This window comes from Kogia breviceps, chromosome 3, assembly GCF_026419965.1.
Source record: "Kogia breviceps isolate mKogBre1 chromosome 3, mKogBre1 haplotype 1, whole genome shotgun sequence".
Lineage (NCBI taxonomy): Eukaryota > Metazoa > Chordata > Mammalia > Artiodactyla > Physeteridae > Kogia > Kogia breviceps.
The window spans coordinates 157,182,687-157,204,144 of record NC_081312.1 but is presented as its reverse complement, the minus strand read 5'-3'; the positions used below and the strand labels follow the sequence as shown (position 1 = coordinate 157,204,144).

The following is a 21,458-nucleotide window of genomic DNA, read 5'->3' as shown; positions in this document are numbered from 1 at the left end:
TTACCACGCTGCGAAGCCTGCGGGATCCCAGTTTCCTGACCAGGGATCGAACCCGTGCCCCCTGCAATGGAAGCTCAGAGTCTTAACCACTGGACTTCCACGGAAGTCCCAGGACTTGGAATCTTTATCAGAGTCACCGATGGGTGGGGGAAATGAGGGACCTCCACCCAGCTGAGCACCTGAAGGAGATGGCACATATTTCAGGCCACCTAGATGGCCTCGGCTGCTGCCTTGCAAGATTCTTCCATGGTGTACACCCTTCTCGTGTTTTCATAAACCTGTTCTTTTTTCCTACATGTGCCAATTTTATTAATTGATTATTTCATAGAAAACCATTTACAATGGACTCTTGAAGAACACAGGTTTGAACTGTGCGGGTCCACATTCATACACAGATTTTTTTCCATGGATGTGACCTGCAACACTACTGGATCCATGTTTGGTTAAATCGGGGGTGACGACCATAAAGTTATACACGGATTTGGGGCTGCACAGAGGTCGTCACCCCAAACCCCTGCATTGTGCAAGTGTCACCTGTATTTTTTCTATATATTCAAATTTACTGGCACAGTTAGTCCCAGCATTTTCTTCTCATTTTTAATCCCCCCTGCTCTTGTATTTATGTCACCTTTCTCATTCCTAATGCTGTTAGGGATATTAACTCTTTGCCCATCTCCTGAAAATATATCCAGGAGCTCCAGACCCACAGCCTAGAAGCTTGGTGGCCTCAGTGGGAAACGTGTGTGTTCTGACTGTTCGGCCCCAGGCCTCATTGGCCAGTTATCCCCCATGCTTTGTCCTGGTCTGTCTTTTGTTTTGAGACTTCACAGATTCTGATACTCTCGATTTGCTTTTCAAAGGACTCCACACATCCATGTTTCTGCAACCATTCTTTTATATATTCCTGTATTTTTATTGTTTTAATTTAGATGTTCAGTCAAATATATTTTATCTTTAAAGACATACCGATGGCCAACAGGCACATGAAAAGATTTTCAGTGTCACTAATTATTAGAGAAATGCTAATCAAAACTACAGTGAGGTTTCATCTAACACTGGTCAGAATGGCTATCATCAAAAAGTCTACAAATAATAAATGCTGGAGAGGGTGTGGAGAAAAGGGGACCCTCCTACACCGTTGGTGGGAATGTAAATTGGTTCAGCCACTATGGAGAACAGTATGGAGGGTCCTCAGAAAACTAAAAAGAGACTTGCCAGGGCTTCCCTGGTGGCGCAGTGGTTGAGAGTCCGCCTGCCGATGCAGGGGACACGGGTTCGTGCCCCAGTCCTGGAAGATCCCACGTGCCGCGGAGCGGCTGGGCCCGTGAGCCATGGCCGCTGACCCTGCGCCGGAGCCTGTGCTCCGCATAGGGAGAGGCCACAACAGTGAGAGGCCCGCGTACCGCAAAAAAAAAAAAAAAAAAGAGAGACTTGCCATATGATCCAGCAATCCCACTCCTGGGCATATACCCAGACAAACCTATAATTCGAAGAGATATATGTACCCCAGTATTCATAGCAGCACTGTTTACAATAGCCAAGACATGGAAACAACCTAAATGTCCATCAACAGATGAATGGATAAAGAAGATATATATATATATATATATATATATATATATATATATATATATATATATACAGTGGTACATATATACAATGGAATATTAGCCATAAAAAAGAATGAAATAATGCCATTTGCAGCAATATGGATGGACCTAGAAATTATCTTACTAAGTGAAATAAGTCAGAAGGAGAAAGATAATATCATATGATATCACTTATATGTGGAATCTAAAATAGAGCACAAATGAGCATATCAACAAAACAGACTCATAGATAACAGACTGGTGGTTGCCAGGTGGGAGGGGGCCGGGGAAGGAATGGATTGGGGGTTTGGGGTTAGCAGATGCAAGCTATTATATATAGGATGGATAAACAACAAGGTCCTACTGTATAGTACTGGAAACTATATTCAATATCCTGTGATAAACCATAATGGAAAAGAATATGAAAAAGAATATATATGGGGCTTCCCTGGTGGCGCAGTGGTTGAGAATCCGCCTGCCGATGCAGGGGACACGGGTTCGTGCCCTGGTCCGGGAAGATCCCACATGCCGCGGAGCGACTGGGCCCGTGAGCCATGGCCGCTAGGCCTGCGCGTCCGGAGCCTGTGCTCCGCAACGGGAGAGGCCACAGCAGTGAGAGGCCCGCATACCAAAAAAAAAAAAAAGAATATATATGTATAACTGAGTCACTTTGCTGTACAACAGAAATTAACGTAATGTAAATCAACTCTACGTCAATAAAAACAAAAAACAATTTATCTTTTTATGTTTTTGAGACAACTGTAGATGAACAGCCTATTATGCCAGCACCCTTTATTAGCAAACTGTCTTTTTCCTACTGCATTGAAATGCTTCTCATATACTGGATTCCTGTAGATTATCAGTCTAATTCCTGAAACTATTCTATCCCATCGAACTCTTAGTTTATTTTTAAGCTGTTACCTTAGTGCTTTGATAATAGCATCTGGATAATTAACTTAATGTCTGTTAAGGCATCCACTCCTACTATCATTCTTTTCCAGTTTGGGGGGATAATTCTTGCACATTTATTATTCCGAATAGTCTTTAAAATACTTTTGCCCAGTTCTATCCACTCCACTGGGACTCCGCTTGGGTACCAGCACACCTATGCGTCCCTGGGAAGGACCAGCATTTTCAGGATGTCACAGATTTCTACTTAGGAGCCGATTGTGCCCTCCACGGATTCAGGCCGTATGTATCAGTCCGGGTTCTAAGTTGTGAAGAAACCAATTTGAGCTATTTTCCTCCTGAAGGAATTATTATAGGACCCTCAATAGCTCAGAGTCTCCAGAATAGTCAGAAATCAAGTTTGGGGACTGCATAGCCAGGAAAGGAGTGATGTCCAAAATCACACCAAGGAACTGCTTGCTGTGAGGGGGACCCTGTCATCACCCCTGGGCTTGTGGCTGACCCCGCTGACTGTGGGCTCTGGACGCTGCCCCCAGAACTCCAGCTCCTGCCCTTCTGGAAGCAGCACATGTCTGCTACTTGCAGGGCCGGAGAGGAGCCGGTTCAGTGCAAGCCTCTTTGCATCCCAAGCTCCCACCTAGAGTCTCCTGCAGGCTGTCATGTCCCATGGGGGGAGCCTGGGGCATCTGCCTGCTCTCTCGCTGCAAGGCCGCCTGGGGAAGCCTTTCTGGTAAAAGTGGAAGACTCATAACGAAGAGATTCCTCAAACTGGGAGGAGGCTCAGTGATAGCGGGCAGCCAGATAAAATGACCCACATCTCCTGTACCTGAGTTTTTGCCATTTAATAGCACTTTATACATAGCTTCACATAAGTCATTAAATTGTCGTGTTTAATTTCTTTCTAAGTATCTTATATTTGTTATTACTTTGAATAGAATTTTTTTTCTTTTTTTAATTGGTTGTTACTGGTATCATATTTTTAATTGTTTTTTAAAATTTTTAATTGGTTGTTACTAGTATTTTTTTAATTGGTTGTTACTAGTATCATATTTATTATAACCAATGTAACAAATACTCTTTTAATTCCCATCATTTTCAGTATAGTCTCTTAGTTTCTTTTATATTCAACCACATTTGAGAAGAAAGATAATTCCATCTTCTCCAATATTTACACAGCTTACAGTATTTTCTTATTTCATTAAATTAGCTAGAGTTTCTAAAACAATTGTGTAGAATTGTGGTCATGGATGTGGATAACTGTCTCATTCCTGATCTTAGTGGAATTGCCTCCAGTATTTCTCCAGTTCAAATGATGTTTGCTTTTGATATTTGCTTGTTAAAAGCCTTGTCAGATTTAAGTCATTTTCTCATATTCTTAATTGACTTATAGTTTTTATTATGAACGCCTGCTAAATTTTATGCAGTGGTCTTATGATATTTATTTATAGGATCGCATGATTTTTCTCTTTTGATTTGTTGATGGAACAAATTTTCTTAATAGATTTACCACTGTTCTAGAATTCTGTTTCTAAAATGAACCTTGGGTATTTTTCAGGGTAACCTAGGCTTTGGAAACAAGTAAATACTTAATGTTTAACAGAACAAAGTTTTACTTCTCCCTTGTGCTATGTGGCCAGCCAGGCCTGGGGCTGCAGCTATCAGAATGCACACATTGACCAATGAGGCTGCTAAACTTCCAGGTTCCGGACATATTTTCAGGAGATGCTTTCTGAGTACAGAGCCAACCCTAAGGAAAGCGTAGCCAGAGACTGAGAAAGACAGCCCTGAGACCATTTCAGTAGCTGGCTGCCACCATGCCTGAGTTCCAAACCTTGGACTCTTTGGTTTTGGTTTTATGAATCTATAAATTCCCTTTCTTGTTTAAGGCATTTTTGACTTGGGTTGTATAGTTCACATTCAAGATTACTTTTTAATACAGCCATGGAATATAATTCCTTTAGTATAGCATTGGATTCATTTAGCCAGTTTTTTGCTTAGAATATTTGTGGGTTGATTTTTTTTTTTTTTTATTGAAAAAGAAATTGGCCTTTTGGTTTGTTAGTGGGGGTGGGGAGCTTTTGTTTTTCTTTTTCAGAATTGCTGGTAAGGTTATGCTAGCTTGATAAGGTAACTGTGGTGTTTTCTTCCTTGTCTCTTGGTCTGAAATTGTTTTAAAATGTAGAAATTATCTTTTCATTAAAGGTCAGAGTGAACTCAGCCTGAAATGCCATATTGGACTTTCCAATCTCTTATGGTTATTGATCTTTAGGTTTACTGCATCTTATGAACTCAGTATCATAGTTTTATTTTGCTAGGAAATTATCCATGTCCTCTAGATTTTCAAATTTATGGCTGTAGAGCTGCCCATATTCTTTTAATCTCTACTATATTTATAGTTAAATCTCCTTTCTCATTCCTAGTGTTTTTTACTTTGGCTTCCTTTTTCAAAAATCAATCCTACCAAGGATTTGCTTTATTATTATTATTTTTTTGGTCTGTTCAAGAATCATCATTAGGCTTTATTCGTCCTAATACCTTGATTTCTATTCCATTAGTTTCACTTTTTATGTTTGTTAAATTTCTTTTTTTCTGTTTTCTATTATTTTGTTTTCATTCTTTTCCTAATTTAAGTTTTACATTTCATTTACTTTCAAGCAAGCCCATCCGTTTTTAACTTTTTCTGTTGAGAAATACAAAACACATATAGGAAAGTGCACAAAACAAAAATATGTAGCTTAGCAACTTATCAAGAGTCAAATAACCATGTGACCTCCACTGAAGTCTAGAAATAAAGCATACCCAGCATCCCAAAGCCCTCCTTATGTACTCCCAGTTCACTGCCTCTCCACCCCCTCAAAGATAATCACTATGCTAATCTTTATGTTATTCACATCTTGAATTTTTTAAACAATTGTACCAGCTATGCATGCATCTCTGAACACTATAGTTTAATTTTGTCTGGTTTTTTTAACTTCATTTCAGTAGAAGTATTTCTTTTGTATCTGGCTTCCTGTGCTCAACATGCTGTGCAGTATATTCGTGTGGCATGTTGCTGTATTCATGTTCATTGCTTTTATATTGCATGGTATGAATATAAAACAGTTTATTCATCCATTCTGCTTTTTTTTTTTTTTTTTTTTTTTGTGGTACGCGGGCCTCTCACTGTTGTGGCCTCTCCCATTGCGGAGCACAGGCTCCAGACGCACAGGCTCAGCGGCCATGGCTCACGGGCCCAGCCGCTCCGCGGCATGTGGGATCCTCCTGGACTGGGGCACGAACCCGTGTCCCCTGCATTGGCAGGCGGACTCACAACCACTGTGCCACCAGGGAAGCCCCATCCATTCTGCTTCTGATGGACATTGAGCTCTTTCCTGTGTGAACCTATTTTAAGTGATGTTGCTGTGAACTTTCCAGTACATGTTTTTTGTAACCATTGCATTCATATCTGTTGGATATAGTCCTAGGATGGAAATATCTGTTGGGTATTATGTTAGACTGAGGCGCAATCTTTAACTTAAGTAGATAATGCCAAGCTGTTTTCCAACATTGCTGTCTCAATTCACACCCCACAGAAGTGTATGCGTTCCTGTTGCTTCACATCCTTATCTTCACTTGGTATTGTCATTATTCTTCAGTTTTAGCAATTGTGATGGGGATGTAAGGACATCTCACTTTATTCTGATTTCTGTTTCTCAAAGTACTATTGTGGTGGGGCTCAATATCGCATGTTTTATAGGGGTTGTTTGTCTTTTTCTGAATATTTAAGACAGAACTTTTTGTTTGTTTTGGATATAAGTCATCTGTCACTTACATGTGATGCAAAATCTCCTATTTTTACTCTCTTATGGGTATTGTTTGATGAAAAAAATTTTAATTACAAATAGTCAAACACATGAGTCATTTGTTTATTCTTAACACATTTTGAGACATGTTTAAGAAGTGTTTCCCTATCCCAGGATCATGAGGATATTCTCTTATCTTACCTTCTCACAGTTTTATTGTTTGGACCTTCATGTATTCATTTATAATCCATGATAAAAATGCGTTAGAGAACATATATGTTTAATTAGGTCCTATTTGTTTATTTTTGTTTTTATTTCCATTACTCTAGGAGATGGATCCAAAAAAATATTGCTACGATTTATATCAAAGAGTGTTCTGCCTATGTTTTCCTCTAGGAGGTTTATAGTATCTGATTTTACATTTAGGTCTTTAATCCATTTTGAGTTAATTTTTGTGTATGGTGTTAGAGAATATTCTAATTTCATTCTTTTACATGTAGCTGTCCAGTTTTCCCAGCACCACTTATTTTTTTTTAACATCTTTATTGGAGTATAATTACTTTAAATGGTATGTTAGTTTCTGCTTTACAACAAAGTGAATCAGTTATACATATACATATATGTATATATATATACATATATACATATACATATATGTATATATACATATATATACATATATACATATATACATATATATACATATACATATCTCTTCCCATATCTCTTCCCTCTTGCATCTCCCTCCCTCCCACCCTCCCTATCCCACCCCTCTAGGTGGTCACAAACCACCTAGCTGATCTCCCTATGCTTTGCAGCTGCTTCCCACTAGCTATCCACCCTACATTTGGTAGTGTATATATGTCCATGCCACTCTCTCACTTTGTCACAGCTTACCCTTCCCCCTCACCATATCCTCAAGTCCATGCTCTAGTAGGTCTGTGTTTTATTCCCATCCTACCCCTAGTCTCTTCTTGACATTTTTTTTTCTTAGATTCCATATATATGTGTTAGCATATGGTATTTGTTTTTCTCCTTCTGACTTACTTCACTCTGTATGACAGACTCCAGATCCATCCACCTCACTACAAATAACTCAGTTTCATTTCTTTTTATGGCTGAGTAATATTCCATTGTATCTATGTGCCACATCTTCTTTATCCATTCATCTGTTGATGGACACTTAGGTTCCTTCCATGTCCTGGCTATTGTAAATAGAGCTGCAATGAACATTGTGGTACATGATTCTTTTTGAATTATGGTTTTCTCAGAGTATATGCCCAATAGTGGGATTGCTGGGTCATATGGTAGTTCTATTTTTAGTTTTTTTAAGGAAACTCCATACTGTTTTCCATAGTGGCTGTATCAATTTACATTCCCACCAACAGTGCAAGAGTGTTCCCTTTTCTCTACACCCTCTCCAGCATTTATTGTTTCTAGATTTTTTTGATGATGGCCATTCTGACTGGTGTGAGATGATATCTTGTGGCGAGCATTGCCCTCTGAGGAAGGCGCCATTAAGACCCTCATAAGCCTCAGGGCCCGATTGTACTCTCCTTGGTATGCATCCTGGACTTTATGGTATGAACGTGAAAAAGGAGATGGCCTTTGGCCAAATCGCTCCAGGGACCTGCTCAGTTACTGGGAGTCCCTGGTTGTTCCCTAAAGCTAGGAAAAGCAACCCTGGAGGGGAAATTGGTGCCTTTGAAGGAGAAGCCGAGAAGCCAATCAACCAGCTGATGCCGATAAGCCGTGACTAAGCCGAGAAGCCAATCAACCAGCTGATGCCGATAAGATGATGACCAAGCAAATTCCCTGCTTTAGGGGTATATATACGGCTATGCTTTGTTATTAAACTTGCCTTGCAACCATCAGTTGCTTGTGTCCTTCTGATCCCATACCTTCGTGTATTCAGTTCCCTACCCCCTCTCGTCGATTGTTGCTGCACTTTGAGGACCCACCGCGGCTGGCGGCAAGTGGCGCCCGAACAGGGACCGGACGAGAGGGACATCTGAATCTCGGTAGGTAAATCCCCGGAGTGAAGAGTGAAAGTGTGGCCACATAGTAAAGTTGATAGTAACTCGGGGCAATAGTCAGAAGTAAAAAAATATGGGACAAGAAGTATCCAAGAAGCGACCTGAAATCACTGATCAAGAGAAGGAGTTGTCCACCAGTGCTTTCCAGGCTTTTACAGCTGGAAATTATGATGTCTGTCTGCAACATCTTGCCTGCCTACAAGATATAAACAAAGACGATTATAAAATAATTTTGAATACGGCAGTAGCTGAGTTTTTCAAAAGTAACCAGACAACAACAGATAGTTTAAGACAGACACTTAACCAATTGAAGAATCAGGTGCACTCGGCTGTTGAAGAAATGGATGGACTAGATGATCTTGAAAACAGTATGTTGTATTACAATCAAGCAGTCATCCTGTATCATGTCCGACAGTATACAGAAGCCATATCCGTTGGTGAAAAACTTTATCAGTTCATAGAACCTTTTGAAGAAAAATTTGCCCAAGCAGTGTGTTTTTTGCTCATAGACCTGTATATATTAACCTACCAAGCTGAGAAAGCTTTACATCTTCTTGCTGTTCTAGAAAAAATGATTTCACAGGGCACCAATAACAAAAATGGAAAGAATGAGACTGGTAATTACAGCAACAAAGATGAGTCTAATCATAAAGCTGAAAGTGGAGCTCTAATAGAAGCTGCAAAGTCAAAGATACTATTTTTGTGTTGAAGTATATGTAGGAGGACAAGGGACTTTACTGGCCGGCCATAGTTTAAAGGTAGTTAAAGCTGTTACAAGTTTGAAGTTTCCCTCCTTTTTTCCTTCTGATTTTCCCCAATCTGATTTTGAATTCTCAAATCTGGTGCACTTTAAATTATAATAATGGTACCATTTTAATTTCTTCAGTTTCTGTTACTAATAATAGTTTGGTTTTTTATAAGCATTGGGATTTTGGGAAGTTTGCATTGTCTTATTCTTATCAACCAGTTATTACTTGTGTTACACCCTCATATGCCTTGCTAATAGGAGATTTACAGATTGAGTTTACTTCTGGTTCCTTAGGATATAATATAACTTGTCAGAATTGTATTTTTAGTACTTGCATTCTGCCTATGAAAGGAACTTTTTCTGTTATGATGTTAAAACAACCTTCCTATGTAATGCTGCCTGTAAATATTTCTGAACCATGGTATCATAGTACTAGCATGCAAGCTTGGCTAGAATTATCTGAAGCTTTAAAAAGACCTAAACGATTCATTGGAATATTAATATGTAGCATATTAGCCTTAGCCGCTTTAATAGCCACAGCCGCTACCGCCGGTTTAGCATTAAGTAAAACTGTACAACAAGCACATTATGTTAATCAATTATCTAAAAATACCAGTATTGCATTAGCATTACAATTGATACTCAACTAAAAACTGAGGTTGATGAGTTTTAAAAATGCTCTCATAGGTTTAGGAGACCAAATTATGGCTTTAAAATTGAAAATTCGTTTGATTTGCCATGCTAAATATACTTGGATTTGTGTGACTCAACACGCTTATAATGAAACTGACTGGGATTGGAACAAAGTAAAAATGCACTTTTTAAGTGTATGGACTGATGGACACATTAGTTTGGACATACAAAAACTTAATGCAGAAATACAAGCAATTCAAGAAGCTCATCTACAAGAAGATGGGCCCCAACAATTAATTCAAGGACTCTTGGATCAGCTTCAATGGTTAAACCCAATGCATTTGGTTTCAAAATGGACTCACAGGATTGATTACCGTGGGGTCATGTGTATTGTTGATGTTAATTGCATTACCTTGTTTATTACGTTTTATTGTTGGCCGTCTCGCTGCTCTTCGTCAGGAGGTGTATGGGTTGAAATTGCATTATCAAGCTTTAAAAAATAAAAGAGGGGGAAATGTGGCGAGCATTGCCCTCTGAGGAAGGCGCCATTAAGACCCTCATAAGCCTCAGGGCCCGATTGTACTCTCCTTGGTATGCATCCTGGACTTTATGGTATGAACGTGAAAAAGGAGATGGCCTTTGGCCAAATCGCTCCAGGGACCTGCTCAGTTACTGGGAGTCCCTGGTTGTTCCCTAAAGCTAGGAAAAGCAACCCTGGAGGGGAAATTGGTGCCTTTGAGGGAGAAGCCGAGAAGCCAATCAACCAGCTGATGCCGATAAGCCGTGACTAAGCCGAGAAGCCAATCAACCAGCTGATGCAGATAAGATGATGACTAAGCAAATTCCCTGCTTTAGGGGTATATATACGGCTATGCTTTGTTATTAAACTTGCCTTGCAACCATCAGTTGCTTGTGCCTTTCTGATCCCATACCTTGGTGCATTCAGTTCCCTACCCCCCCTCTGGTCGATTGTTGCTGCACTTTGAGGACCCGCCGTGGCTGGCGGCAATATCTCATTGTAGTTTTGATTTGCATTTCTCTAATGATTAATGATGTTGAGCATTCTTTCATGTGTTTGTTGGCAATCTGTATATCTTCTTTGGAGAAATGTCTGTTTAGGTCTTCTGCCCATTTTTGGATTGGGTTGTTTGTTTTTTTGTTATTGAGCAATTGGAACACTCCCTAACACCATACACAAAAATAAACTCAAAATGGATTAAAAACCTAAATGTAAGGCCAGACACTATAAAACCCTTAGAGGAAAACAGGCAGAACACTCTATGACATAAATCACAGCAAGATCCTTTTTGACCCACCTCCTAGAGAAATGGAAATAAAAACAAAAATAAATAAATGGGACCTAAGGAAACTTAAAAGCTTTGGCACAGCAAAGGAAACCATAAACAAGACCAAAAGACAACCCTCAGAATGGGAGAAACTATTTTCAAATGAAGCAACTGACAAAGGATTAATCTCCACAATTTACCAGCACCACTTATTGAAGAGACTTTTCTCCATTGTATATTCTTTTCTCCATTGTATATTTTCACCATTGTATATTCTTGCCTCCTTTGTTGTAGATTAATTGACCATAGGTGCGTGGGTTTATTTCTGGGCTTTCTATCTTATTTCATTGATCTGTATTTCTGCTTTTGTGCCAGTACCATACTGTTTTGATGACTGTAGCTTTGTAGTATAGCCTGAAATCAGGGAGCCTGATTCTTCGACCACCGTTTTTCTTCCTCAAGATTGTTCTTGCTATTTGGGGTCATTTGTGTTTCCATACAAATTTAAAAACTTTTTTGTTCTAGTTCTGTGAAAAATGCCATTGGTAATTTGATAGGGATTGCATTGAATCTGTAGATTGTCTTGGGTAGTAAAGTCATTTTCACAATGTTGATACCTCCAATCCAAGAACAGGGTATATCTCTCCATCTGTTTGTATGGTTTTCTGCCCCCATCTCTATTGTTCAGGCAAAGGTAGTTTGGGTAAACATGTGGGTACTGGAAACCACATCACTGGCTGTATAGAGCATGCTGACATTATACAGGAGGGAGTGAAAGTCGTGCACACAACCTGGCCTCTGAAATATTCTCATCCATCTCACAGCTGTCCCCAGGCTCTGCAGGCCACTGGAAGCCCATGGTTCCCTGTCACTCCAATACCATATCTGTCCCCATAACCAGCCCCTCCCCATACTGTCTTACTCCTGCTTCAGATAAGAGATAAATCAACCCCTAGAAATTTTATGTAGTTAGGCCTCCAATTCCAGAATAAGTATTTTCTAGCAAAGAGGACCAGAAATAAAGTTCCATACAGGGATTTTCAGAATTCAGCACTTTTGTTTCCCGTTCACTCTTGTTGTAAATCTCAGTGCCTTAAACAGTGGGCTGAGGGTGGGTGTGTAAGACATCTCGGGAGAAGGCCAAGAAGAGGCCCCTGCCCTGGACTGCCTCAGGGGGGAATCGGTAGCCTCAGCTCCCCAGAGCTGGGCCTTGTCAAAATGAACAGAGCTGTACCTCAAAGTGGTGAGGACAGGTTTTCATTAGAAGTAGAATGTGGCAGTTAGGAGGAGAGTCGAATGTGTGCTTGAACTTGACTTCAGTTTGCACAGAGGTGACCAGGCGTGTTAAGGGAAGGATGAGGGAGTGGGGGTAGGGGGGAGTGGGGCCTCAGTAGAGTCAGGGAAGTGGAAGATCACAATGGGTTAGCAGGGTCCATGCGAAGATGCCCACTGTCTGTGCCAGCTGCTGGCAGTCACCAGAGACAGGCTCCCCTCTCACAGAGGCTGGGACACAGGCTCTCTCCCGAGGCTGGAAAAAGCAGCCAGTTTTCCTGGTGGCCTTGGACTTTCTCAGGCAGGCACTTTTGGGAGGATCAAGTCCTGTAGGGATGTTGCCTTGAGCTGTTAGAGCATGTTTGTGTGTTCAGGCCTTTATAGGCCATGGTTGAGGCCTTGTGGGGAAGAGGGCTCAGGGGAGCCTGGGCAGAGTTTGACCAGGAGAGAGCCTGCCCACCAGCATCCCTCCGGCCTCCCTTCTGGCTGGTGCCGCCCTTGCTCCCCTCCCATCCCCCTCAGGTCCAGGATGCGAAGAGGCAGAGTGGTCCTCTCCCTGAGCACATGCCCAACTCTGATGGCCAGGGTCCACCCGGCACCCAAGGCTGGGGACCTCAGAACCCGTAATGGGCAGGGGCACCTGGGGTGAACTTTGACCTTTTTTTTTAACCTTTGTTTTACCTTTTAACAGTTTTACCTTTTCCCTTGTTACCTTTTAAAACTTGGCCTCAAGGGCTTCGCTGGTGGCGCAGTGGTTGAGAGTCCGCCTGCCGATTCAGGGGACACGGGTTCGTGTCCCGGTGCGGGAAGATCCCACATGCCGCGGAGCGGCTGGGCCCGTGAGCCTGGCCGCTGCGCCTGCGCGTCCGGAGCCTGTGCTCCGCAATGGGAGAGGCCACAACAGTGAGAGGCCCGCGTACCGCAAAAAAAACCCAAACAAACAAACAAAAACTTGGCCTCAAGAATCATAACCCTTCTTTTCCAGTTTCTTGGGACCAGAAATAAACGTTGCCAATGACATGACCGTAGAGATTTCAGTGGCCAGAGAGCCACGGCCGTTCACCTTGGTCTGGCCCATGCCTCTCTACCAACAGCGCCCCTGACACTGGTGGGCAGCACGCACTATGGACCTCCAGGGTTGGGTGCGGGGTCAGGTGTGGGCTGCACCATCTCCTAGAGTGTTTTATGGGGGTGTTGTTATGGCTCCTTTAGCCGGGCTTCAGCCCTGGAGCCTGGAGACATCTGTAAAAGTGTGAGCATCTCTAAAGGCAGCTTTTGCAGCCCCTCCCGCCATAGGTGTGTGGCCGTGGAGGGGGACAGTGGTTTATGCAGACACCGCCCTCCACCCCCTGCCTCCAGCCCCGTCCCCGAGGCCCGTGCACAGATTTGGAGAATTGCTAACAAGCAATCCTGGACACACGAGGTCCCCCCCACCACTCACTCAAGTGTGTAGTGATTCAGATACATAAATCATAAATTATTTGAGAAGACTGAATGAAAAGAGCAAAGATGAGGCATAAAATAGGTAAAGGATAAACTATCTAGAGGTTTAAAATAGATGAAAATTTGGCCATGGACGATGCCCTTGACCTATGGCTGTCCCTCTTTTAGTTCACTTTTCCAGAAGCCCAAGGCTGTGAACAGTTGGGTGCGTGTGTGACAGCCCAACCAGGATCGGAGATGGGTGGGGACAACTGTGTGCGTGTGCAGTGCAGTGATTTCTCTCTCATTTCTACAGCCAGGCCAGGGCAGGTCCACTTCAAGCTGCATGTCAGGCTCAGGTGTGCTCTGTGGCTGTCCTCCTGGGGTCCAGGCTTTTAAAATCACTTGAACTGCATTTTTTCTTTCCATAGTTTTTAATTTTCCCAGGCGTTTTTATTCATTCAGCCCTTATTGAAGGCCCACACCTCCTGGGCATTGTGAACATTGTAATGGTTAAGATGTGGCAGCTGCCCTTGTGGGCACACAGACATGAGTCACTGCTGCTGAAAAAGTGAGTCTCCAGCAGGGGAGAAGCAAGCAGCTCCCGAGAGGGAAACCAGACAAGGCCTCAGGGATGGCGCTGGAGTTGGGTCTTGACGGATGAGTAGGAGTTTGCTAGGCCATGAAGGGAGACAGGAGCTGCTGACCGTGGGAACAAAATGTGTGTTATCACAGACATGTGATAATGTCTCCATGCTCAACTTCATGTAATTTTCTGTAACGTTATAGCTTAGGTTTCTTCAAATTTATTTTTTTATTAATTGCTTTTAAAATACATATTTTAAATAATTCCTAGTAGTGTTTCTGATGTCTTTTGTCTATTAAAAAAAAATCGTCTTGACTTTATTATTTAAAGAAAACGAGATGAGATGCTTGTCACATGGTGTTCTTAAGCATGTGTGTAGCTCAAGCACATGCCCGGTTTTAACCGTGAGCTCTGTGTACCCGTCTAGATTAAGTTCGACAGCGTCGAGGTGTGTGTCTGCTGTGAGATGCAGCATCAGTCGTCGGGCTGCAGCAACCTCGGAGAGACACTGAAGCTGAACCCGCTGAGGGAGGACTGCAACACCGTGCGGCTGACCTTGAAGGTGACCCAGGTTCCACTGCTTCCGCCTCCCATCCCATCCTTGCGACGTCTCGACATCTCGTAGGAAGGTTTTATTAACTGCGTTCCTTTCAGTTCTTAGTTCATCCAGCTGGGTCACATGCAACAGGGAGTTTCTTTCTAGAGAGCGTTTTAAACCATTAGAGATTTCCACTTTAAAGTTTTCACTTTCTGGGTTTTCCATTTACACCATTTCACTCTCTGACTCCCACATCTGTGAAGCAGGGCTGAATGGTTGAAAGAGGTTGTTGTAGATGTGGATGTGATGCGTGCTACTGCTTTTCCAACATTTTTTAAAAATTTATTTATTTTTGGCTGCGCTGGGTCTTTGTTGCTGCATGCGGGCTTTCTCTAGTTGCTGTGAGTGGGGGCTACTCTTTGTTGCGGTTCGTGAGCTTCTCACTGCAGTGGCTTCTCTTGTTGCGGAGCTTGGGCTCTAGGCACATGGGCTTCAGTAGTTGTGGCTCGCGGGCTCAGTAGCTGTGGTGCGTGGGGTCTAGAGCTCAGGCTCAGTAGTTGTGCTGCATGGGCTTAGTTGCTCCGCGGAATCTGGGATCTTCCCGGACCAGGGCTCGAACCTGTGTCCCCTGCACTGGCAGGCGGATGCTCGACCACTGTGCCACCGGGGAAGTCCCTCCAACATTTTTTGAATTGAAGTATAGTTGATTTACAGTGTTGTGTTAATTACTGAAGTACAGCAAAGGGACTCAGTTATACATACATTCTTTTTTTATATTCTTTTCCATTATGGTTTATCCCAGGAAACTGGATATAGTTCTCTGTGCTATACAATAGGACCTTGTTGTTTATCCATCCTATATATAATATATAGGATATCCATCCTATATATAAGGATTGGGAGTTTAGGGTTAGCCTCTGATAACCCCAAACTCCCAATCCTCCCTCTCCCACCCCCCTCCCTCTAGGCAAGCACCAGTCTGTTCTCTATGCCTGTGAGTCTGTTTCTGTTTTGTAGATAGGTTCATCTGTGTCATATTTTAGAGTCCCCAGTAAGTGATATCATATGATATTTGTCTTTCTGACTTATTTCACTTAGTATGATAATCTCTAGGTCCATCCATGTTGCTCCAAATGGCATTATTTTGTTCTTTTTTATGGCTGAGCCAACATTTTTGCTATTACATCATCAGGGAACAGATGGGTACTTATTTTGCCTTTTTAAAGATATTTGGAGCAAGAAATTTTATGTTGTTTTTGTTTTGTTTTGTTTTTGCGGTACGCGGGGCTCTCACTGTTGTGGCCTCTCCCATTGCGGAGCACAGACCCCAGACGCGCAGGCTCAGCGGCCATGGCTCATGGGCCTAACCACTCCGCGGCATGTGGGATCCTCCCGGACCGGGGCACGAACCCGTGTCCCCTGCATCGGCAGGCAGACTCCCAACCACTGCGCCACCAGGGAAGCCCTGTATTTTTTTTTTTTAGATTCCACATATAAGCAATATCATATGATATTTGTCTTTCTTTGAATGGTGAACCAGCCTTGCATTCCCCAAAATCAACCCCACATGGTAAGTCTTTCCTCAGCTCTGTTGAGTCTTCTGATGATCCTGTGGTTTTTGTGACTGTGCTTTTCATTTCTAGCATTTCCATTTGATTCTTACGTATAGCTTCCATCTCTCTGCTAAGTTCCCTATATGCTCTGGCCCACCTTTTCCACTAGAACTTGTCTGACCGCATCGGCCCCAGGTGAGCACATCCTCCTATCTCTCCATAGAGGTGTCTGTCTTTCCTTGGCATTTGGATTAGCTGCTTGCCCTGCGACCTCAGCTGTCAGAAGGGATCAACTTAAGATGTGAATTTGCAGAGTGTCCAGTGTCTCATTTTTTTTATAATGGTGGGGTAAATGCTCTTTTTAGCTCTCTGCATCCTAAGCAGAACTGGGAGGTATTATCCATAATGACCTCCCTGATATAGAATTTTTGAGGAGCACATTTACCCACTAGGGGTTTATAGATGGTGTGCCATTCTCTCTTTTTTTTTTTTTTTTGGTGGTACGCAGGCCTCTCACTGTTGTGGCCTCTCCTCTTGCAGAGCACAGGCTCTGGACGCACAGGCTCAGTGGCCATGGCTCACGGGCCCAGCTGCTCCGCGGCATGTGGGATCTTCCCGGACCGGGGCACGAACCCGTGTCCCCTGCATTGGCAGGTGGATTCTCAACCACTGCGCCTCCAGGGAAGCCCTGCCATTCTCTTTTGACATCGAATATTGCTGTAGAGAAATATCTTATATCAGCATAATGTTCTCTCCTTTTTTGGTATGTGGTAGTCGTCAGTGCTGTTTAAAGATATTTTTAACTCTCCAAGTTCCCCTAGACCTAGTCCTAGTGCCCTTTTGGGTGCCTGGAGCCACGTGAGTGGAACATACATGGATCACTTTTCCAAGGCCGAGTGTGTACCTGTGGTGTGAGATTCTCTGGGGCTCTCTTTCCCTCTGGCACAGTAACTGGCAAATCATAGGTGGTGGCTGCACCATCAGCCTGGGTCCCTACCATGGGCAGAGACCCCATAACTCACCCAAAAGTACCCACAATGGACACATGGCATGAATGAGAAATAAACCTCTGTTGTCTTAACCCACTGAGACTTGGGGGATGTTTGTTACCACAGCATAACCTAGCCCAGCCTGTCCGATACAAGGCAACATGTTTTTGGTCTTTTGTCAATGGTGTTTTTAAATGATCAAGTCCATTAACTTCACTATGATATGTCTTGACACTGATCAGTCCTTCTCAAATTTCCATGGTTCACAGTGCACCTTTTAGCCTGTGAGTTTGCATCTTGCTTTATTTCAGAAAAGCTTTCTTGAACTATGCATTTGAATTTTTATTTCTGTTCTCTTAGTTTGAGGGTAACTGCCTTCCTTGGACCACTCTGACCTGTCTTTCATCACTGTCATTTTTTCTCTAGTTTTTACAACTCTCTCTTTTCCACCTCACTTTGGTCCATTTTCCTAAAGCCTCTCCTCCTCGCCGTGTTCTCTGCAGTGACTGTTATCTTTGTGCTCTGCTTCTGACATGATCTCGGGTTTGGGCAGCTCACCTCTCAGTCTGTTTCTTTGTCGTTTATTCCTTGATCCTTTGTATCTCTACTTTTAGATCTTAGCCTGAGCCGCCACCTTCTCAGTTTGGTCCCAGCCTTCCCCCAAGGATGTCTGTAGCTAGTTAATTACACAGGGGTGGGGGGGGAGTTTCCATGTATTTTATCTCTTTCTTAGATCTTTTCTGAGGTCCATGGGTACTTCAAAGCACTAGCGGCAAGTCCTAACCCCTATCAAGCATCATGCTCTATTTAAATGGGCTTTAGCATAATTAAGGTTTTGTACTTCCTTTTCATAAATATAGGTACTTCTTCCTCTGAGATTCATGTAGATCCAAGTACCACATTCTCTAGTTTTCTTGTAATTAGTCGTGTACTCTTTTTTTTTTAATTGACGTATACTTGGTTTACAATGTTATGTTAATTTCTGCTGTACAGCAAAGTGATTCAGTTGTACATATATATTTCTTTTTCATATTCTTTTCCATTATGGTTTATTACAGGATATTGAATATAGTTCCCTGTGATATACAGTACAGCATGTTATTTATCTATTTTATACACAATAGTGTGCATCGTGCAGTCTTTTTTTTTTTTTTTGCGGTATGCGGGCCTCTCACTCTCACTGCTGTGGCCTCTCCCGTTGTGGAGCACAGGCTCCGGACGCGCAGGCTCAGCGGCCATGGCTCACGGGCCCAGCCGCTCCGCTGCATGTGGGATCTTCCCGGACCGGGGCACGAACCTGTGTCCCCTGCATCGGCAGGCAGACTCTCAACCACTGTGCCACCAGGGAAACCCCTGTGCAGTCGTTTTTAATATGCTCATTATGCTTAAAGTCATGCAAGCCAGATTGTGCTCAGTGAATCACCCTCTGTGAAGGGACCTGGGGTGACTTCTCCATGTTGAAACTCCCGGAACTCATGGGGGTGGCAGGAGTCACATGGGGAAGGGAAGGCCTGCTCCTCCGTGGAGGACATTTCCTTAGGAGCCAAAGGAAAGGCACGGACGGGCGTGTCACTTTTTTTTTTTTTTTTTTGCGGTATGCGGGCCTCTCACTGTTGTGGCCTCTCCCGTTGCGGAGCACAGGCTCCGGACGCACAGGCTCCGCGGCCATGGCTCACGGGCTTAGTTGCTCCGCGGCATGTGGGATCTTCCCGGACCAGGGCACGAACCCGTGTCTCCTGCATCCGCAGGCAGATTCTCAACCACTGCGCCACCAGGGAAGCCCGGGCGTGTCACTTTGATTAGTTTCCCTTGCCTGCTCTTTTTTGATCAGCAATTAGAGTGGGTTCGTTGGTCCTTTAATAGTCTGACTTGAGGCTCTAGTTATCTGATTAGTGATGTTCCCTGCCCAAATTTCCGTATTAAATGATGGATTATTCATACTTTGTATCTAATGAACTCAGTTTGTGCCCTGGAAATCCCATATAATTGGTTGGGGAATCAACACTATTTTGATTTGTGGTGTGTTTGAATTAACTGATGGTGATTTAGTGAAGCTGGTCTGACTTCTTCCTGACCTTCACACCACCCTCCCCCCCCCACCACCACTCCCGATATCTAGAAGGTTGTGCAGGCATAATCCACTGTCAGGGAAAACAAACAGAAACTGATCTTCTTCCTGGCTGATAAGGAGTCTAACTGGAACCCAGAAGATGATGGGGATGCTGCCTCACTTGTCCCTCAGATTATTGTCGGGGGTTTGGGGGCTCTGAGCCCTCTTCCCTGGATCTCTTTTCAACTTTCCCCAACCACATCGAATCCTGGATCCTGGGGGCAGACCAGCATCTCTCAAACATAATGCCTCCTGCCATGCTCAGGTTTACTGCTCCACCCTGACAGGGTGAGGGCAGGGGAAGGGACAAAGGGCATAGAGGGGACCCAGAACTCCATCGTGCAGTTCAGGGATCCTCAGAATTGTAGAACTGGACGGGATGGGGCATCCTGTCACCCATCATGAGGCTGAGCAGGCAGCAGCCCAGAGGGGGTCAGATGGCTCCTCCTGGGTCCCTGAGCAAGTCTGCTGATGGGCAGGTCTCCTTGGAGGGTCTCAGTTCTCCAAGACTCAAGTGCCTGCTCCCTGATGATGGGACCTGGCTGGGGGCATCCCATTATGAAGTCCATAAAGAGGGTGGCCTCAAAATTAGGATTCCAGCATCCACTTTCCCAAAGCACTGGACAGGCGTGGGAATTGCGACCAAAGGTGGTCCCCTGTCCTGATAAGATAATATCTAGGCTTTTGGAAGATTGACAAAATAAATGATAAAAAGATGTTTTGGTAGTTTAATGGTTGTCTTTGCCAAGTCAAACCCAGCACAAGATTGTGACATATTTTCTGATCAGTATTAATAGAATTTTTAAAAGATTACACAAATTGGAATTGTTAACTGACAGAATATGCTTGGTCATGTGTTGATATTATATCCATCCCAACTTTCATTCTTTGCTATATCCCAGAATATCATTATGGTTTTATTATAATGATGTAATTCTAATTCAAAACAGAGTTAAAGATCTTTTTTCATTTGTTTGTTTGCTTCAAGTACCTGGTTTAATTTATTGAGCCGTAGTAAAGCAAATTACCTAAAGAAACTTTATCAGTGGACAAGGAGATAAAAGCTTCCCAAGAAATCAATCAACTATTGAGTTTATATGCTTCCTTATCTTCTCTTGAAGATCCTTTTCTTTGTCTCTAAGGGAGTTAAAGGAAAAAAAATCCCAGCAAGACAATTTCCTAAAAACCTAGGGACCTGAAAAATAAAATCATTTACTCTTTTTTTTTTTTTTTTTTTGCGGCACGCGGGCCTTTCCCGTTGCAGAGCACAGGCTCCGGACGTGCAGGCCCAGTGGCCATGACTCACAGGCCCAGCCGCTCCGTGGCATGTGGGATCCTCCCAGACCGGGGCACGAACCCGTGTCCCCTGCATTGGCAGGCGGACTCTCAACCACTGCACCACCAGGGAAGCCCAAATCATTTAATCTTGAGTAAGTTTTTAACCATGCTGAAGAAATAAAAATGGTTCTGAGAATAAGTGAACACTAATATTTTGTGACAAAACTCACAGCATTGACTGGCAGTGTGAAACAATAAACACACACACACACACACACACACACACACACACACACACACACACACACACACACACACACACACACACACACACCCTGCTAGAAGGGACCTTCCCATTTTCTGAAGTGGGCAGCCACACAGAGCAAAACAGATGGTCATATCTCTATACAGCTTTCTTCTCACCCCTGGATCCCCAAGGGGGCGGCTAACGGGTCCCTCTGGCCAAGTGGAATCCAGACAGAGAAGAGAAGGATGTGAAATTCCCAATCTCCCACTTAGCAGTCATGGGGTCCATGTAAGGGAATGTGTAGAGAGATTGAGCACAATTTATCTCTGGCAAGGCTTCCCCCCACCCCGCCCCCATGATAGGGTGGGGATGCTGACCACATTCCCGAATGGCATCTCTGCCCTTGGTTCCCAAAGCCACCAAAAGCCTGCCTGCCCACCCTCTGATTTTGGTGGCATCGCTTTCCCCTGTGTGATTGTG

General features: G+C 43.4%; 1 protein-coding gene across 10 annotated transcripts in view; it reads left to right on the top strand.

The window, feature by feature from the left end:
- ENTREP2 (endosomal transmembrane epsin interactor 2) overlaps window positions 1–21,458 on the top strand; it is a 424,627-nt gene that overhangs the window by 341,126 nt on the left and 62,043 nt on the right. For 8 of the 10 annotated variants that reach the window (XM_067030097.1, XM_067030098.1, XM_059056495.2 and 5 more), the window contains exon 4: window positions 14,691–14,825. The exons of the other annotated variants lie outside the window; for them this stretch is intronic. In XM_067030097.1, the coding sequence (XP_066886198.1) occupies window positions 14,691–14,825 (135 nt within the window). The remainder of the gene's footprint in view (window positions 1–14,690; window positions 14,826–21,458) is intronic. 10 annotated transcript variants of the gene reach the window in all.